The 18,966-nt window shown below is 50.3% G+C and overlaps 1 protein-coding gene across 1 annotated transcript in view; it reads right to left on the reverse strand.

Moving 5' to 3' along the window:
• The window catches only part of SOGA1 (suppressor of glucose, autophagy associated 1), a 60,429-nt gene that overhangs the window by 18,387 nt on the left and 23,076 nt on the right, over positions 1 to 18,966 (reverse strand). The window contains exons 3-7 of the mRNA XM_021689117.1: positions 17,409 to 17,567; positions 5,602 to 5,664; positions 3,756 to 4,943; positions 2,445 to 2,585; positions 9 to 134 (exon numbers count right to left, since the gene is read on the reverse strand). Coding sequence (XP_021544792.1) covers positions 9 to 134; positions 2,445 to 2,585; positions 3,756 to 4,943; positions 5,602 to 5,664; positions 17,409 to 17,567 — 1,677 coding nt within the window. The remainder of the gene's footprint in view (positions 1 to 8; positions 135 to 2,444; positions 2,586 to 3,755; positions 4,944 to 5,601; positions 5,665 to 17,408; positions 17,568 to 18,966) is intronic.

The following is an 18,966-nucleotide window of genomic DNA, read 5'->3' on the forward strand; positions in this document are numbered from 1 at the left end:
TCACCCACCTGGACCATTTTCTGGTTGAAGTTTTCGGCCTCCTCCTTCCGTAGCTGCCGCTCCTGGGAGAGCTGCTCTTGCAGGCCCCGGAGGCTGTCGTGGGCCTCGGCCAGCACCAACTGCAGCTCCTTGATCTGGGATAGGGATGAGGGACACAGAGGGAGAGAGCGCGGGGGAGAGGGGGGATAGAGCTGTGGTCAGAGGATGAGAGTTAAGTGGGGTCCAAGCTGTCCCTGGAATACAAATGAGGCACAGTGGCTGACTCTACTTCAGGGGGTTGTCATGACAAACAAAACAGTGCACATCAAATTTAGCTATTACTATAATTTCACCTTGGTAATTTCTCTCTTTGAAATGCATTTGAAGAAAATAACATACTGAGAAAGCTAAGCTTGATTCACAAAGATGTTCGTTGTCTCATTGTTTATAATTACAAAAATTTAGAAACAACTTGGATAAATAAAGGGATTAATAGATGTGGTTAACAGGTCTATACATACATAAAAGTCCATTCAACTGTACACTTAAGGATAGTGTCCTTTATTGCACGTATATTATTATGTTATACTTCAATAAAAAATTAGAAAAGATATACACCTCAATAGAAAAACAGAAGGGACATGGACACACACACTTAAATGTGAACAGTGGTTAACTGACAAGCTCGTGATCTTGACTTCCTTCTTTATATCTTTATGCAATGCTGCTTAGGGATTTTGTTGTTATTTGTATCTGTAGTTATTTGTTGCTTATGAGGTCTACATAATAAAATCTTAAGAAAAAGACAGTAAAACTCTATATGCATTGAGGGGAAATTGTGTTTATAAGTATTTGTAGCTAAACAGGGAAAACTAATGTATTCTGTTAGAAGTCAGGATGACGACTGGACGGGGACCAGAAGGGAGGCTTCAAGGACAGGTCAGGCTCTGTTTATTAATGTGCTCGCTGATTACATAGGAGTGTTCAGTTTGTAAAAGTCATTTGATCTGTCCACTTACAAGTGCTTTTCTATGCATGTTATACTTCAATTTAAATTTTTTTTAAGTATTTCTAGTAACAGAGGGAAATGTTTATGCTGTCATGTTAAGTAGGAAAAAAAAAAAAAAAAAGAAATGTCATCTGCTACTCCTACATCAAACCTTCCCAGGCACAGCAAGATGTCCCTCTGTGAAAAAAAAAAAACATTTATTATCTAGCCAATAACATGGAAACTTGGCAATGGAAGGCATTCTGACTTAAGGTATATCTTGTATGCCTATTTTATATTAAAGATCCTTTCAGGGCTGGATACTCCCAGCTACCTCTGGTGTTCTCCTTGGACTCGGTGCCTAACACAGAGTCTGGCAAATTATAACTGCTCAGTAAAGAGTGGCTGAATGAAATAATAATTGAATGCATGCAGGTGAGCTGGCCTATCTCCTTTTCTCAGAAAATGAGAACTAAATACTTCATGTTGTGTTTTTTTTTTTTTCCCTTTTTGCCATGGCTGCTAGGAAGCTCAGTCCACTTATGAGAGTTTGATCCATCAGCTTCCAGGGAGCTTCTTCCCCTGGGCACTTGCAGACTGGCCTTCCTGGAACCACAAAATTGCCTTCCCATGGATATTCAGAAGAAAAGGCTGCTTAAGTTGGGGCACACACAAGGTTCTCCGTGGCTCAGGAGCCTCAAGGAGGCTCCGTCCCATCCACAGGAGCCTTTTCCTACTTCAGGTTCGTTAGGAAGTGCTGGTAGAGGCTCAAAAGGCTTGGGAGGGGCTCAGAACCACCAGGAATTCTCAAGGACCAGGGAATCCTTGAAATTCTACAGCCTCTACCCACTTGAATCCTCCCATGTTACAAATGGGGAAGGTGCAGCTGGAGAATGGGAACATGCCTAAGGCCACAAAGCCACACTGGTGGGTCCCCTGAGGCCCTGAGATGTGTCATCTTCCTCCTCCTCCTCACCCAACAGAGACCAGGCTTTAATAAGGCTTTTCATGCATTTAATCCTTTCAACAGCCCTCTGAGGGATCACCTTTATTGTAAAGGTGAGAAAATGGAGATCAGAGAGGTCAAGTGACTTGTCTACAATCTCACAGCCAGTATATAGCAGTTCCACAATTTGAACCCAATCAGCCTGACTGTAAAGATTGCCGTGCTCCTGCTAAAGAAATGAGTGGTTTCATTAAATGACATAAATTATTAAATTCCCAGTGAAATTTAGTATAGCAAAACAAAATCCATTTCTTCAAATGAGTTTATAAGCTTCCTTTTATCAGGCCAAGAGAAGGGCCCAAACTTCCTTGTCTCCCTTTTAGTCCTCGTTGCCAGGAAGCATGCAACCAAATGGAATACTCAAAACCCACATCATCACCAGCTAAGCTCCTCCACGGATCGCCCGGCCTCTGGGAGGCCCCAGCCATTCTCCTCCTGCCCTCCCCCTCGCTCGATCAGGCCTAGGCCCACCTCAGAGGCGTAGGAATCATTGTCTTCGGCTCGGTAAGGCCTGAAGTTCCGGCCGGGGTCAGGCTTGGAGTCCAAGTCACCACTGCGGAAGGGCTCTCGTATCCTGGGCTCCCATTCCGGCAGATCCCTGAAGTCAGGCGGCTGCACCCAGAGGCACAGGCAGAAGAGACCAAAGGTAACTATGGGGAGGGGCCCAGGGGGTGCCAGAAGCAGCCCCTACCCTAGGCCCTGGGCTCTAAAAGAGGCTCTGACCACCCACTTGAGGGCTGGGGCCTCAGTGGATTCATCTCTGCAGCCCTGACCTGGGCCTACAACTACTCAGTGAGTGTCTGTCGAAAGGATGAATGAGTAGCTAGGTGGTGGGTGAAAACCCTGATCCTGTGTATGTCTGTCTTGTGCACAAACCTTCTGAGCCAGGCTCAATGGTCCTACCACATGTATGGCCCCAGCTCATTCCTACCTCAAGAAGAACCAAGGGGGAGACTTAACATGGGGGGGAGGGGTGTCTGCCTGCTTAGAAAAGCAAGATCAAGCCAGATCAGCAGGGCACAGAAATGACGGCACAACTACACCGTGTAGTTGTCGAAAAGAAAGAGCTAAATCTCTGTACAGACATGGGAAGACCCCTCCCATTGTTCTCCGGATGAAGATGCTCCCTGCAACCCAGCCACCCTCCTTCCCTTTGTCCTCGGGCACGCCATGCTCCTTCCAGCTATGATGCCTTCTCATGGGCTATTCCCTCTGCTTACAACACTCTTTCCCTGTTAATCTACCCTTCTGATCTCAGCTCAGATCAGAGGCCTTCCTTGACCCAGAGACGAGGTCAAGTTGCTTGTTCACAGAACCAAGTGCCCTTCCCTGAGAGCTCTCATATCCGTTTGTCATTCAGTGTCATTCAGTGGCCTGATATTTTGATTAACATCTTTCTTCCCCGGAGGGCAGGAATCAGGTCTGGTTTTGCTCCAGCACCAAGCACAAAAAGCATACAAACAATACATACAGCAGTGTTAAGCGCATGAACCACTAGACACATTACACAAGAAAAATCAGTTGTGTGGTAACAGCAGGTATCACATAAAACAAGCGGGGTGAAAAACAAGTCCACGAGAGGCTATGTAGAGAAAGACTTCAAAGGGCATGCTGTGATGATGACATGGTCATGTTCTGGGTGGTGATGACACCATCGTGCTCCCCTCGGGAAAACTCACTCAGCCGTACACTCGTGGGCTGTGTGCTTCTCTGTCCTATGTGTGATTTGGTGAAAAGTTTCTAACAAGAAAAGTAACAGGGCCCGTGACTGGGACATCTTACCTGGAAGTCTGAGCCAAGGTCTTTGGCCAAAAGAATCTCCTTGGAGGGCCCCTGGGAGCCCAAGGCAGGCAGCGCGGGGAAGGGCTCTGGCTGCTCCTTGGCAGAGCTCCCGACCACGGCGTCCGCCTTCCGCGTGAAGGCATTGAGCTCCTGCTGGAGCATGCTCAGCCGCACCAGGATGGCATGGATGAGCTTGGTGTCCCTGGGACCCTCGCTGTTGTCAGGGGCCTCATGCAGCCGAAAGTCAGCACACTCGTTGTCCAGGTACAGGCGGAGGCCGGCCGAGAAGCCATTGGCGTCGGCTACCAGGACATCGATGGCCTTGCTGACCAGGGCAGCCTGCTCCCTCAGCCCAGGCAGCGCCTCGGCCTCCCTGGCTCTGCAGAGCCGGGCAGCGTGGGGGCTGTGGGCCTCGCCAAGAGCCGCGGGCACACACTGGGCAGAGTCCCCGGCCTCGGCGTCCGTCTCCAGCATGGGCCGCGTGCTCTGGCAGGAGGCAAGATCACAGCGCTGGAGGTTGGAGAGCAGCACCCGGTTCTCGTACTGCAGCTTCTTGACCTTGCCGCTGAGCTCGCCGATCTGCAGCTTGGCGGCTGTCAGCTCCTCCTGCGAGGGCTCGCTGAGCACGGAGCAGCTGTCCTCCGACAGCGTCACGTCCAGCTCGTGCTCCGAGCGGTACTTGGCCAGCTCGGTGAGCAGCAGCTTGTTCTGCTCCTCCAGCTCTGCCGAGGAGCGCCGGAGCAGCTCGGCCTCCTCCTCCACAAACTGCAGGTGTCGCCGCAGCTCCGCCAGGCTTTCCCCGCACTCGCCGCCCCCCAGCGCCGAGAAGGCCAGGCGCGCCTCCGCGCCGCCGCCGCCTCCGCCGCCGCCGTGATCCTTCATGTCATCCATCTCCGCCCGCAGGCCTCGGTTTTCCACCTCCAGCTCCACGATGCGGCGGCTCAGCAGGTTGGCTTCCTCCTCCACCAGCTTCAGGTGCACCTTCAGCTCGGTCTCCCGGGAGTGGGGCGCATCGGCCAGCTCCTCGGCGGACAGGGCACTGTCCAGATCGCCGTAGAGCGAGCGGTACTTGAGCAGCTCCTCTTTCATGCAGTCGTTCTCCTTGGCGAGCTTGGTGAGCTTCTTGCACATGAGGGCTGACTCCTCCTTTGCAAAGTGCAGCTGGCACTTCAGGTCCGCGCTGTCCTCCTGCAGCCCAATGGGCACGGGGACAGACAGGACCCACGAGGGTTAGCCACGCGAGGCTCAGTACCAGCCGCTGCATTTTGGGGAGCACTAATTACGTGCTGGGGGACACAGGAATGAACCGGACAAGGGCCTGACTCTCGAGGAGCAGGGGAAGCAGAGAGGGAGACCTCCTTGACATTGCAGCAAAGATGGAGCACCGCACAGCCTGGGGAATCCTGGAGGGCTTCCTGGAGTAGGCAACATCCTGCCAGGCAACTGTCGCTGCCACTGCTGCTACCCTTACTACTATAGTTTCCTCATCTGTAAAATGGGGCAATAACACTCCCTTCCTTATGGAGCCACGGGGAGGATTCAATGAGATAATGAAGGAAAAGGGCCAGGCACACTGACAATCCAGGACCACGAGAAGCTAACTGTACTCTATGACTGACCTGCGCTACATCTGTATATAGCACTTTATCCATCTGCCAGTGTGAGAACCATGGGCTCAGGGCATTGTTTTGGGAAGTGAAATGAGCATCGAAGCCAAGAAAATGAAAAAGAGGAGGGCGGGGTTGAAGTTGGGGAGGGGTGGGCTTCCCAGGCCACTTGGGAGTTAGGCCTGGCCCTTCAGATTCCAAACTTGCCTGTGGGGGCCGTGGGGGCTGCCGGGAAATACCTGCACCGAAGTCTTCTTGTCTGTCTTCCCCAGGGAGCGGGTTCCTCTTTTCTTCAAGGAATGCTAGAAATTAAAAAACAAAAACACACAAAACTGAAAGCTCATGGGGCTCATGATGGGCATCAAAGAATAGTCAAGGTGCCTAGGCTTCCACCAAGGGCCTCCTCCTTGCCCAGCCTAGCCCAGCCACGTCCAGGCTTTGACCAACACCAACACCTGAGCCAGAGGGGTCCTCAAGAACACCCAGTGGGCCAGAAGCACATGAGGACTCTGATCACACCTGCCAGGGTTCCCCCCCCCCACCTCCCACCCCTAAGTTATGATCCAGTTGGCCTGGGCCAAGACCCAGAAATCTGGGTTTCTCTTCTTCTGTGTCTTTCATTCATTCACCAAGGATTTCCTGAGTACCTATTATGTGCCAGGTGGGGCTAGGCATAGAGGACACAGTGGTGACCAAGCCAGACAGGGTACCGGGGGAGGATGCTGTGATGCTCCACCCAGATCCCCGCCTCCTCAGAACTAGGGGACTTGTTCCCCCAACTAAGACCTAAATGATCCCACTGGCTGAGGGCAGCCCCCTCATTCAAGGTCATATGCCCTCCCTAGGGGGAGCCCACATGCAATGACTGGTCCATGGCCTCCTGCCTCAACTCAGAACAACTCTAAACAGCCATCCCAGCTCCAGAGCTCCCCATGGGATGGGCTGAGGCCACTGGTGTGAATGCTCTGAGGCTCCTTGGTGGCATTATCCCCAAGGGGACTCTTCCATAAGCAGGCAAATCTCCATTTCAGGGGGAATCCTGTCCTCATGGACTTTAATTCGGAATGTATACTAATAAACAAAATGCAAATGGGTAAAACATCACAATTACACAGGAGGGACTGCTCGATTTTTCACAATTTAAATTGTAAGTTTTCATGTAAAACAATGCTATCATAATCATAATTCAAAAATCCAGAACTAGGGGCACCTGGGTGGCTCAGTCGTTAAGCGTCTGCCTTCGGCTCAGGTCATGATCCCGGAGTCCTGGGATCGAGCCCCACATCGGGCTCCTTGCTCAGCGGGAGGCCTGCTTCTCCCTCTCCCACTCCCCCTGCTTGTGTTCCCTCTCTCGCTGTCTCTCTCTCTGTCAAAAAATAAATAAAATCTTTAAAAAAAAAAAAAATCCAGAACTGATACGGAAAGAAACTGATTTTTTTTTAGAAATTGATACTTTTAATTGGATAAGCAAATTCTACACAGGAAAAAAGTACCCTAAGAAAGTAGAATTATAAATGATGCTGGGAAAAAAATTTGCAATTTATTGCACTGACAAAGGGTTAATATCCTAAATACATAAAGAGCTTCATAAAATAGAAAACAAAAAGGCCAACAAACCTATATTAAAATGTGCTAGAGATATGAAAACTGTTCACAGGAAAAGAAAGGTAAATGGTTTGTAACCATAGGAAGATTTCAACCCTATTCAAGGAGAAATGCAAATTAAAACTACACCCAGATACCATTTCTCACCTATCTGATTGGCAAAAATCCAAACATCTGACAATACATTCTACTGGTGAAGCTATGGAGAAGGAGGAAAAGTCTATACAACTGGGAAGAAAGCAAAATGGCACAAGCCCTATGGAGGGGAACTTGAGGAAATGTTACAATAATTTTTACTAAAGTTTCTTGATGTTTAAAAAAGTCACTCAGGGGGTGCCTGGGTGGCTCAGTTGGTTAAGAGACAGACTCTTGATTTCAGCTCAGGTCATGAGCTCAAGGTCATGGGATCGAGCTCCCCCACAACACGCTCAGCGGGGAGTATGCTTGAGATTCTCTCTCTCCCTCTGCCCCTGTGCTCTAATAAATAAATAAAATCTTTAAAAAAACCTTTCAAAGATTTTATTTATTTATTTGACAGAGAGAGTGGCAGTCAGAGGGAGAGTGAGAAGCAGTCTCCCCACTGAGCAGGGAGTCCGACATGGGGATTGATCCCAGGACCCTGGGATCGTGAACTGAGCTGAAGGCAGACGCTTAACCGACTGAGCCACTCAGGCACCCCTTATATATTTTTTTAAATAAATTTTTTTTTAAAGATTTTATTTATTTATTTGAGAGAGAGAGAGAGAAAGCACATGAGAGGGGGGAGGGTCAGAGGGAGAAGCAGACTCCCTGCCGAGCAGGGAGCCCGATGCGGGACTTGATCCCGGGACTCCGGGATCATGACCTGAGCCGAAGGCAGTCGCTTAACCAACTGAGCCACCCAGCCGCCCCTTTTTAAATAAATTTTAAAAGTCATTCAGTTAGGGGCGCCTGGGTGGCTCAGTCAGTTAAACGTCTGCCTTCAGCTCAGGTCGTGATCCCAGAGTCCTGGGATCAAGCCCCACGTCGGGCTTCCTACTCAGCGGGGAGTCTGCTTCTCCCTCTCCCTCTGCCTGCCGCTCTGCCTACTTGTGCTCGCTCTCTCTGTGTCAAATAAATAAATAAAATCTTTAAAAAAAAAGAAAAAAAAATAAGTCATTCAGTTAGATGCATGAGTCTATTGAACACTCCTTCCCATGAGACGGATGATTTATATTAGTGTAAAAAACCACACTTAGGTTGCCTTTGACTTTTCAAGTTCAACAAGTATTTTTTGAGAATGCTCCCAGGTGTTTGAATACATCCTTCCCTAGCCCCCCACCTCTCATACCCATCCCTGAAGGTGAGAACCACTGACCTAATCCAAGCCCCCACCTCGCTGAAGGTGGGGGAGAAAGGTCCCACAGCAAATCCATAGCTGACCTGGGGCCAGTTCTTGACCAAGCTCTTGATATAGTTCCCAAGACGTGGGAAGGAAAAAATGTGCCTTCCTTGATGAGGGCCAGAGTGGAGGGAGCACAGTGGTTCTCAACCCCGGGCGCACATCAGAATTAGCTGGGGGAAGTTAAACAAAAAAATGCTGATCCTCCAGGTCCCAGAGATTCTGCTATAACTGGTCCAGGGTGGGTCCCAGGCATCGGTATTTTTAAAGATTTTATTTTTTATTTATTTATTTGAGACAGAGAGAATGAGAGACAGAGAGCACAAGAGGGAGGAGGGTCAGAGGGAGAAGCAGACTCCCCGCCGAGCAGGGAGCCCGATGCGGGACTCGATCCCGGGACTCCAGGATCATGACCTGAGCCGAAGGCAGTCGCTCAACCGACTGAGCCACCCAGGCGCCCCCGCATCGGTATTTTTAAACAGCTTCCCAGGTTGATTCTATTGCACAGCCCAGGCTGGAACCAGAGAGCCAGGGAAATGAACTCCAGCTGGGGTCTGAAGTATATCTTGGAGCCCAATCAAATCCTAAAGAGACCTTCTGAAATTCAAATGAGGCAGGAAGACAGAGGCTGATATTTCAGATGCTGGGTGCCAAGAGCGAAGAGCCAGTATTTGAGAAGGGCTGATCTGGGATCTTTCAAAATTGAGGAGGAGAAGGTAGGAAATGGGGTGATGCCACAAAACAGGTTCCCCCCACAAACAGCCCCTCCCACAAATGGCGCCTGGGAAGGGGTTGCTCAGAGGGACACATGGGCATGGAGTGAGTGGTGAGGTGGGGGCTCTGGGGACAGCTGGTCAGGCTTGCAGATCCAGGGCTGGCTTAGCACAAGCTGAGGGGTAAGGGTGGCCTCAGCTGGGAGCTGAACTCTGGCAACCCCACAACACTGAGTTTATGATCCTGGGCGAACCCCTTCCTCTCCCTACAAAATTGAGCCGCTTTAGGTGACCACAGCCTCTTCAAGCACTGCAGACTCCCTGGAGGGAGGAAATGGGGTGACAGGGGGCCAGCGCACTAGGAGGTCCCAGCCACCACATATAAAGGAATGAAATCATATAAAGCCTTTTTACAAAGGACGGAGGGGAGTGAGATTTCCGGACATGGTGAAGTCTCTGAGACATCTTGGTAAGGAAAAGAAGGAACTCGCGCAACAAAACCCACAACCCAAATGTCCACCCACTGATAAATGGACAAACAAAATGTGGTATATCCACACGAGGGAATATCGCTCAGCCACCGAAAAAAACGAAGTACTCCTACTTGATACCACATGTATCTTGAAAATGTTCATGCTAAGTGAAAGAAGCCAGTCACAAAAGGCCACACAATGTAGGATACCATTTACATAAAATGTCCATAATAGGCAAATCCATAATGGCAGAAAGTAGATTAGTGGTTGCCCAGGGGCTGGGCAAGGCCGCAGAGTGGCTGGGGAGTGACTGTTGATGGGCTTAGGGTTTCTTGTTGGGGCGATGAAAATGTTCTGGACCGAGAAAGTGGTGAAGGTTGTACAACTCTGAATATTCTACAAAACCACTGAACTGTATACTTTAGAAAGACAAACTTTATCGCATGTGAATTATATCTCAATAAAGCTGTTATTAAAAAAAAAAACCTAGAGCATGTTACCATTGTTATAGAAATAAGGGGTGTGCGTGGGTATGTGGGGGTGTGTGTGTGGGTGTGTGTGTGTGCATGCACACAGGCTGGGGAAGGTCTGAAGAATATATTATCAGGCTGTTCACAATGGGAATACAGCAAACTTACACTTGGCCTACTTCTTCCCCCACATTTTTGGGGGGTGGGGTGGGACATAGTCCTCCAGCTTTTCCTTTAAAATTTTTTTCATTACAAAATTTTCTAAAATTTAATATACAAAAATATATTCTCACTATAAATCTACACCACGCTGACAAATCAGAAGCGCCCCCGCCCCCCCCCCCCACCGCCAGCCATTCTCCTCCCCACCCTGAGGGTGACCACAGCTGACAGCCAGCTGGAGCTCCTTCTCGACCTCTGGCTCTGTGTTTAAAATACTGAAATAGATGGGGCTCTTTTAGACTTTCTTTCCTTCCTATGTTTACTTGACTCTGTGATCTTTGATTTTTATAATAAGCACCTTAGGCAGAAGAAAACCGCAAACATCCAGCATTTTTAAAAAGTTTGTGTTCATGCTACATTATTCTACATGTTACAGAAACCATGGATACAATACAATCCCATCTTCATTTTCTAAAAATACATAGAGAAATACACATTGTGTGAACACAGAGAAAAGCCTAAAAAGATACAAACCAACTTGCTAACCATGGGTTAAGCTGAGTCAGGAGCAGAATTGAGGGGGGTGGTTAAGAGAGGCTTCCCTCTTCTTTTTTATGTAGGGTTATTATTTCTATTATTTTTTGGATAACACATTCACATTGTTCAAACTTCAAAACCACAAAAATGGGGGAAGGGGGGCCAAGTGGGGGAAGGGGAGTGAGACACCTAGGCTTTCAGTTATGGAATGAATAGGTCTCAGGGATGAAAGGTACAGCATAGGGAATACAGTCAATAGGGTTGCCTGGAGAGAGATGGTAGCTACACTTACGGTGAGCACAGCATAATGTGTAGACTTGTTGAATCACTATGTCATACACCTGAAACCAATGTCACGTTGTGTGTCAACTACACTTCAAAAAAAAAAAAAAATCACAAAAAGGAATACAGTGAACCCAAGTCCCCAGTTTTCCTGCCAGAGACAAACCAATACACCTGGAGTCTGACATACGCATCCTCAGTGGTAGGCTGGGCCTGCACTGATGTGCTTTTGTAGTGATATTTTTGCTTCACTGAGCTTCTGTTAGGGGAAAAAAAAATGCATATAGACCTATACATTTCAATATGTGTGTGCATATAGATAGAAAAATGTATTGGAAGTATACGCCCCTCCCAAATAATAATTTGATAATTACTCAGAGTAACTTCCTCTGAAAACTGGATTACAGGTGAATTTTTCCTCCTTTTCACTTACTTGTATTTTTTTCTATTAGTCTTCCTCTATTAAGCCTATATATAACCTGTCGGGTGGAGGGGGAAAATCATAGTGAGATGTTTTTAATATACTTTCCCAAGAAAAGTCACTGGACACCTTTCCAACCGGCAGAGAGGAAGCTCTGAGAGCCATGAACCTCCCCAGGAAGGGAGGGCAGTAGGCAGCGAAGAGGGGCCAGAGCAGCAAACCCTTTCAGGACCAGAGTAACTCCAGCCTTTTCTGGTTGGAACTGACCCCCCCCGCATTCTAGTTGGTGTCTGGGACCACCCTGCGCTGCCCCCCCATCTAAGCCATTTGGGCTCCCACACCACCCTTCAGCTCTGGAGGGAAAACAAGGCAGGCTCACAGAGCACAAAGACCTCCTCCCCTCTGCAGGACAGCAGCTGGCCAGGCGGCCTGGGGGGCTGTGGTGCCCCTCCAGGGAGCCAGGGCCTGTCAGAGCCCCTTGGTAGAGCCCCCAGGGGCAGATGTTCTGGCCCCAGGCCTCAGGAGAGTGGGAAGGAAGGGGCAGGGCAGGGCAGTCCCAGACACCAACAAGAATGCCGGTTGCTAAGTGCCAGATCCCAAGGGCACATTCTTTGGCCTGGCACACATCAGGGGCTTCCCCACCTACCAGCAACTCACAAGGCCACCTCTGAGCAGCCAGGGTGGCGCCTCTAAGCATCCTTGGTCTAACAGCTCCTAGTAGGAGCAGGAGCTATGGCCTCCCTTGTCCTTCCCTAGGAGACTGGTAGATCGTGTCCCCCGCACATCCAGTGCGCACAGAGATGCTGCCTGAGCACAGCTCTGCAGAGGCCCCCTGCGCTCAAACACCTTCCCTGCTTCCGTCCTGCCGGGAAACAAAGACCAACCTTCAAGGAATAGAATGAACCTGCTGCCAAAACAGCCGGGCAGAGTCTCACCAAATATGGAGGGGATGTTTGAAAGGGTCTCACTGAAAACACAGCCTGTGCTGTGTGTCCAAAATTTACTCTAGAGGGGACCTGGGATGGGGGTGCGTCTCGAAGACTGAGGCATTCTTCCTCCAGAGCAGCTGAAGCAGCTAGAGCCGAGTGGCCCGGGCTAAGGGGAGATCATCTGGGGGGAGGAAGCAAAGACTGGTTTAGACGTGAGCCCCAAATCAGAAGTCACTGGGGCACACACTGACAATCGCAGGCATGACTTGCGATGTAAATGCTCCTTCCATGGGCAAGAGGCAGCCTGACACGGATCGCGCCTTGCTAAGCACTTCACCTGCTTGTCTCTGAGAAGCAGGGATTCGTATTCCTGTCTTATAAGTGAACAAACTGAGCCCTGGAACAGTTACATGATTTGCCCAGCAGCACAGTCATTGGCAAGTGAGCGGCAAGGCCAGCATTCAAACTCAGGCCCGTGTGACTCCAAATTCGAGTTTCCCCTAAACCACACAAACCACAGCCCGGCTGCATTAGATGACACCACCAGCAGAACCAAGATTTGAACCTGGGTGATCTGATGCCAAGGTCGGCACCCTGCCTACCCCATCGGAGTGGGAATCAGGACAAGAAGCCCGCGCTAGAGACGGAGGGACTCACTCCCTGACGTGAGCAGCCCCTTTGGAGGTTCTGAAAACACAGCAGGGCCCTAGGGAGGTACCTGGATAGGGTGAGGAGGGTGGGGCGGCACCTAAGAGTCAGGGTGACTTTGGGAGATAGAGAGTCCTGGGTTAGAATCCCATCTTTGTCTTTCCCCAGTCCCATCTCTATGCAGCAGTCCACTCCTTGGTATACACCCAAGAGAACTGAACACAGATGAACATCCAAAACCCGTATGCAAATGTACACAGCAGCATCACATAGACTAGTCAGAAGGTGGAAACAACCCAAATGTCCATCAACTGATGAGTGGACAAACAAAATGTCTATCCACACAATGGATTATTATTTGACCATTAAAAGGAATGAAGTACTAGGCTGCCTGGGTGGCTCAGTTGGTTAAGTGTCTGCCTTCGGCTCGGGTCATGATCCCAGCGTCCTGGGATCGAGTCCCACATGGGGCTCCCTGCTCAGCAGGAAGCCTGCTTCTCCCTCTCCCTGACGCTCGCTCGCTCTCTCTGACAAATAAATAAAATCTTTTCAAAAAATTTTTTAAAAAAAGTAATGAGTACTGACACATGCTTCAACATAGATGAACCTTGAAAACCTGATGCTATGTGAAAGAAGCCAGTCACAAAAAAATCACATATTGCAGGATTCCATTTGTATGAAATGTCCAGAATAGGCAAATCCACAGAGACAGAGTGTAGATTAGCAGTTGCCAGGGGCTGGAGGGCAGGGGGAATGGGGAGTGACTGCTAACAGGTACGGGGTTTCTTTCAGGGACAATGGAAATAGTCTAGATTTAGATCATGGTGATGGCCGTACAACACTATGAATATATTAAAAACCATTACATTTGACATTTTAACATGGTGACTTTAATAGGATGTGAATTATATCACAATTAAAATACTGTCGAGAAGCGTACCACCTATAAAATGAGGATAACAACACTAGGCATGTTGGGAGGCTGTTGGTTTCACAGCACGAGGAGGTATACCAAATGCTTGGTGTGGTGCCTGGTACAGAGCCAGCACTCAGACCCAGCAGCTATATTCTAATACATCACGTCAACACTCATGTTGGCTTTCTGCCTAAAACACAAGAACGGGGGACTGATACTGGACGAGGGGGAGGCTGGTGTTACGATTCTTGAACTGCAGCCCAGCTGCCCAACAGAACCACCGCAGAGGGCAGCTGGGGCCGGCCACCCTCCCTTCTCTACAGTGAAGAGCGATCGCCATGGCAACCACATCAGCTCAGGCCAGGGGCTCCTGTTCCCAGCTGGGTGACAGGATCGCCACAGCAACCTGTCAGGATGGCAAAGGCAGATCTGGATGATGGGACTCCGGCAGCTCTGGCAGAACTGCTAAGGGACCCTCATCTCCATGGAAACGATGTCAGGAAGGAGGAGGGGGAGAAGGCAATCAGCAAAGAAACACAGGGCCACACCCCCTTGCCCGGATCCTGAGACACCAAGGGGCATGCCAGGGAGGGCCAGACCTGCCTTGCTGACATCGCCTTCCTAGGGGAAGTGAACTAGTGTTTCTTGAGCACCTACTGTGTGCCTGGCACCACAAAGGGCTGTATACATGCTTGACTACATTTCAAATTTCACAAATAATCCCCCCACCAAAACCCACCTAACTACAGCATTCATTAAAAGAATACAAAGCAAAGTCATTTCCCCCATGCTATTCCCACCTCTCACTCCTTAGTTCAGTGGATTTTCCTCCACACCTTTGCTATACATTTGCACATATACATGCCCCCAAACCAGCCTGTTCTGTATGCCTTTGCAAAATAATTAGTGGGATTGCACGATACATATACATATATATGTGTGTGTGTGTATATGTATCTCTCTTTCTTTTCCTATTAGAGATCTTTCAGCATCAGTATTTATATATCTACCTTATTCTTTTTTTTTTTTTTTTAAAGATTTTATTTATTTATTTGACAGAGAGAGAGATAGCGAGAGCAGGAACACAAGCAGGGGGAGTGGGAGAGGGAGAAGCAGGCTTCCTGCCGAGCAGGGAGCCTGATGTGGGACTCGACCCCAGGACCCTGGAATCATGACCTGAGCCGAAGGCAGACGCTTAACGACTGAGCCACCCAGGCGCCCCCTTATTCTTTTTTTTAACTGTGCTAAAGTATACATAACATGAAATTTACCATTTCTAGTCACTTTCAAGTATATATTTCAGTGGCATTAGGTGCATTCACTTTGTCAAACAACCACTATTCATCTCTAGAACTTTTTTATTATCCTAAACTGAAACTCTATACCCACTGAATACCAATTCCCCACTCCCTCCTCTCTCCAGCACCTGGCTACCTCTGCCCTGCTTTCTGTCTCTGTGAATTTGGACTACCCTAAGTATGTCCTATACGTGGAACCATATACTACTGGTCCATTGGGGGCTGGCTTATTTCACTTAGCATCATGTCTTCAAGGTTCATCCATGGTGCAGCATGTGTCACAATTTCATTCCTTCTCAAAGCTTACCAAGAGTCCACTGTATATATATATATATATATACATTGATGGATATTTGGGTTGCTTCTACCTTTTGCCTATTATGAATAATGCTGCTTGGAACAGAGGGGTACAAATATCTGTTCATGTCCCTGCTTTCCATTCCTTGGGGCATAAATCCCAAAGTGGAACTCCTGGCTCATATAATAATTGCATGTTTAATTTGTTCAGGAATTGCCATACTACTTTATTCTTTTTAACTTCTTCATAGTGTTCTATGGTTACCCAAGCTTATTGCTGGTCATAAACAACCTCGTGAGCTGGGTACTGTTATTATCCCGATGTCACAGATGAAGAAACGGAGACTTAGAGGGGACACGGCTTTGGGATCTCAGCCACATCTCTGCCAAGAAAGGGGGGGTGAAGTCAGGCAAGCTGTCCCCCTCTGGGCCTCAGTTTCCTCTCCTTTACAATAGAAACATGCTGAGTTTGAGGCACCTGGGTGGCTCAGTCGGTTAAGTGTCTGACTCTTGATTTGGGCTTGGGTCATAATCTCAGGGTCCTAAGATTGAGCTCCGCATGTGCTCAGTGAGGAGTCTGCTTCTCTCCCTGTCCCTCTGCCCCTCCCCCTGCTCATGCACACTCTCTCTCTCTCAATTAAATAAATTAATCTTTAAAGAACAAAAAAGAAACATGCTAAGCTTTAAGGCACTCTCTGAAACTGTCTCCCCTTTCCACTATCAAGGGTGGCAACAATGAGATGTGTGAAGACAGCCCCCTGTGCCGTGGGCCAGGCCACGGGGGTGGGGGTGGGGGTTGGCAGGAGGCTGCCTGAGAGAGGGGCCTCCCACCCAGCCCTGGAGCAGAGCAGGGCCCCACGGCAGCCCTTAGCAGCAAATGCCCCGTCTCTACACTGAGAAGCCATTGGCACGTCACACCAACATGCCCAGGAGGAAGGGCAGCCGGAGGACTGTTCTGGCTTCAGGGCTGTGGTGTCTCAGGCCTGGAACACTGGCACGCCTGCCCTCGGGGAAGGTGAGGAATGCCCTAGAACAACGTGCAATCCTAGGATACCCTCGTGGCAGCCAGATAGCTGAGATCTAGCTGTGCCTCTGTGGTCAGAAGCCACCCGGGGCTGGCTGGACACAGACCCCTGAATTCTGGAGGATTTCAGCCCCTAGGGGTCACCTAGGCTGACGGCTTTCAAGAGGCATTCTGCGAGCCCACTGGGCCCTGTGTGACCTTGAGGACATCCCTCCTTCTCTCAGGGGCTGTTTCCTCATCCATAAAATGGGTATAATCACAACCTCACTGGGCCTTTATGGAAATTGTTGAGGTAAAGTGTCTAGCACGGTACCTAACATGCTGCACTCCCAACACATAGCAGAAGGCAAGTGGAAGGACTCATATGAGCAAAGACAAGCTGGTGCCTAGGGGCCACATTCAGGAAGCGTCTAACGTCCTAAAATCTGTGTTGAGAGGCTGGCGAGAGGGTGGCCAGAGGCCCGGCCCCAGCACTGCCTTCACACCAAATGCAGCCCCTAAAGCATGTGCACACAAGTTATCCCAGCTAGTCCTCACAACACTCAGGGCATCATTGTCCCGTTCTGTAGGTGAGGAAACTGAGGCAGAGGGCCCGGCCCCACGCTGGACACCGTGGAATGCTTCCTTAGTTAATCCTCCCACGGTTTGCGGTTCTTTGGTGGATGACTGTCTCCTTCACTGGCCTGTGGGCTCCTTGAGGACAGGAACCAGTGTCTTCCACTCACCACTGTGTCCTCAGGGTCGGCACACAGAGTACACAGTGGTGCTCAGGAAATGTGTGCTGCGGGGATGAACGCGTGACAAAGACAGCTCCACCAGGGACGCGTAACCGTGCAGACACAGCGGTTCAGAGCCCCGGCGCACGGCCCCCTGCCCCGGCCTGGCCCTGCCTGGGACGGAGGGGCCCTCACCTCTCTCGGCCGTTCCAGCTCCGTCTGCAGCACCTGCTTGGCCAGCTCGGTCTCGATGAGCCGCTGCCGAAGCTCCTCGTTCTCCTCCTCCAGCCGCGCCCGTTTCTTCTCCACCGCCTCGAGCTCCTTATGCAGCCGCACGGAGATGTCCTTAGAGACCTGAGCAAGGGTGGGTGATGAGCAGGGAACCCCACCTGCCCCCGGCTTTGGCTGCAGAGCAACCCCCCAGCAGACAGTGTTTCTCACCACCCCCACTTAGATGAGGAAACCGAGGCACAGAGTCAGTAGAGGGTACGGGGTCACACAGCCAGGAAACAGCAGAAGCAAAACCCAAACCCAGGCACCCCGTGCTCCCAATGTCTACATCACAGTTCAGTCCCCAGGAAGCTGGAAAGGCCCTGCCTGTTCTTCGCAAGGCCTTTTCAATTATCCAGCGCAGTCGGTGTTTCCAATTCTCACAAGAGCCTGAGGCAGGGCCAGAAGCTCATTTTAAAGGGAGGGAAGTGAGCTGGCGTGGAAACCAGAGCAAGATGGGCAGCCCCAGAGCCATCTGAATCCCACTGCTGCCAGTGACCAGCACGGGATCCTGGGCAAACCATCTCCCGACTCTGTGCCTCAGTCTCCTTAACTGCAAAATGGATGCAATAATAGCAGCAACCTCATGGGCCCCGCAGGAGGACCGAATCAGCTATGGCACAAAAAGCCTGGGCCCTGGGCCAGCACAGTTGAGTGCCGGGGGAGTGGTCATGCCGAAGCTCAGAGAGGGGCCTGACTTGCTGGAGGTCATGGTGTGACCCCGAGGCTGGTTTTCAATTGTCTGGGACATAGAACATGCTCTAAATGACAAAGGCTGGGCGCGTGTCCAAGTCATCCGTACAGAAAGGAACTAACAGAGCAGCAAACGTCAATCCTGGTGCCAGGGTTCTGCAGCAGAGCACCCCATTTCCTCGAGGACACCCTGGGGGTCAAAGGCCAGGAAGGGGGAGCCTCTGGGGATGCGGAAGGCCCTTCTGAGCTGGTAAATCACAACTATCATTCGTTGACTACCTACCGTGTGCCAGATTCATTTACCCCAATTCTGTCTGAGGCTCACAGCCGAAGTGACCTGACTCGGGGTCATGCCTAGCCAGGGGGACCCGAGCTGGGGGGAGCCCCTGGGATTTGCCCGAGAGGCCAATGTGGTCAGGGGCTCTGGAGGGGTCCGAGGGCTTTGCCCACAAGAGGTACGTGAGGGGCAGACAGCCCAACACCCCATGCCTGCCAGTCTCGGAAATGGCCATGGCACCTCCTCTACGCCGGAAGGGAAGAGGGCCCTCCCTGGCTCTTCCCTCTGCCTGGGCCCAGGCCCAGCTCGGCATGGACCCGTTGGCAGTATGAGAGGCAGGCCAAGAAAAACAACGGCCAGAAAGGGAATTCGGCGCTGCCTCCCCCACCGTCTGCTGCCCACTGCCGCTCTCTGCCTCTGAGGATCCCCAAGGACAGCCAGGATCTATCCCCCGTCCACAAACCCCTCAATAGCAGAACAAGGACTTGGCAGGCAGGAAGAGCTAGACTGAGT

Source organism: Neomonachus schauinslandi, chromosome 10 (genome assembly GCF_002201575.2).
Source record: "Neomonachus schauinslandi chromosome 10, ASM220157v2, whole genome shotgun sequence".
Classification (NCBI taxonomy): domain Eukaryota; kingdom Metazoa; phylum Chordata; class Mammalia; order Carnivora; family Phocidae; genus Neomonachus; species Neomonachus schauinslandi.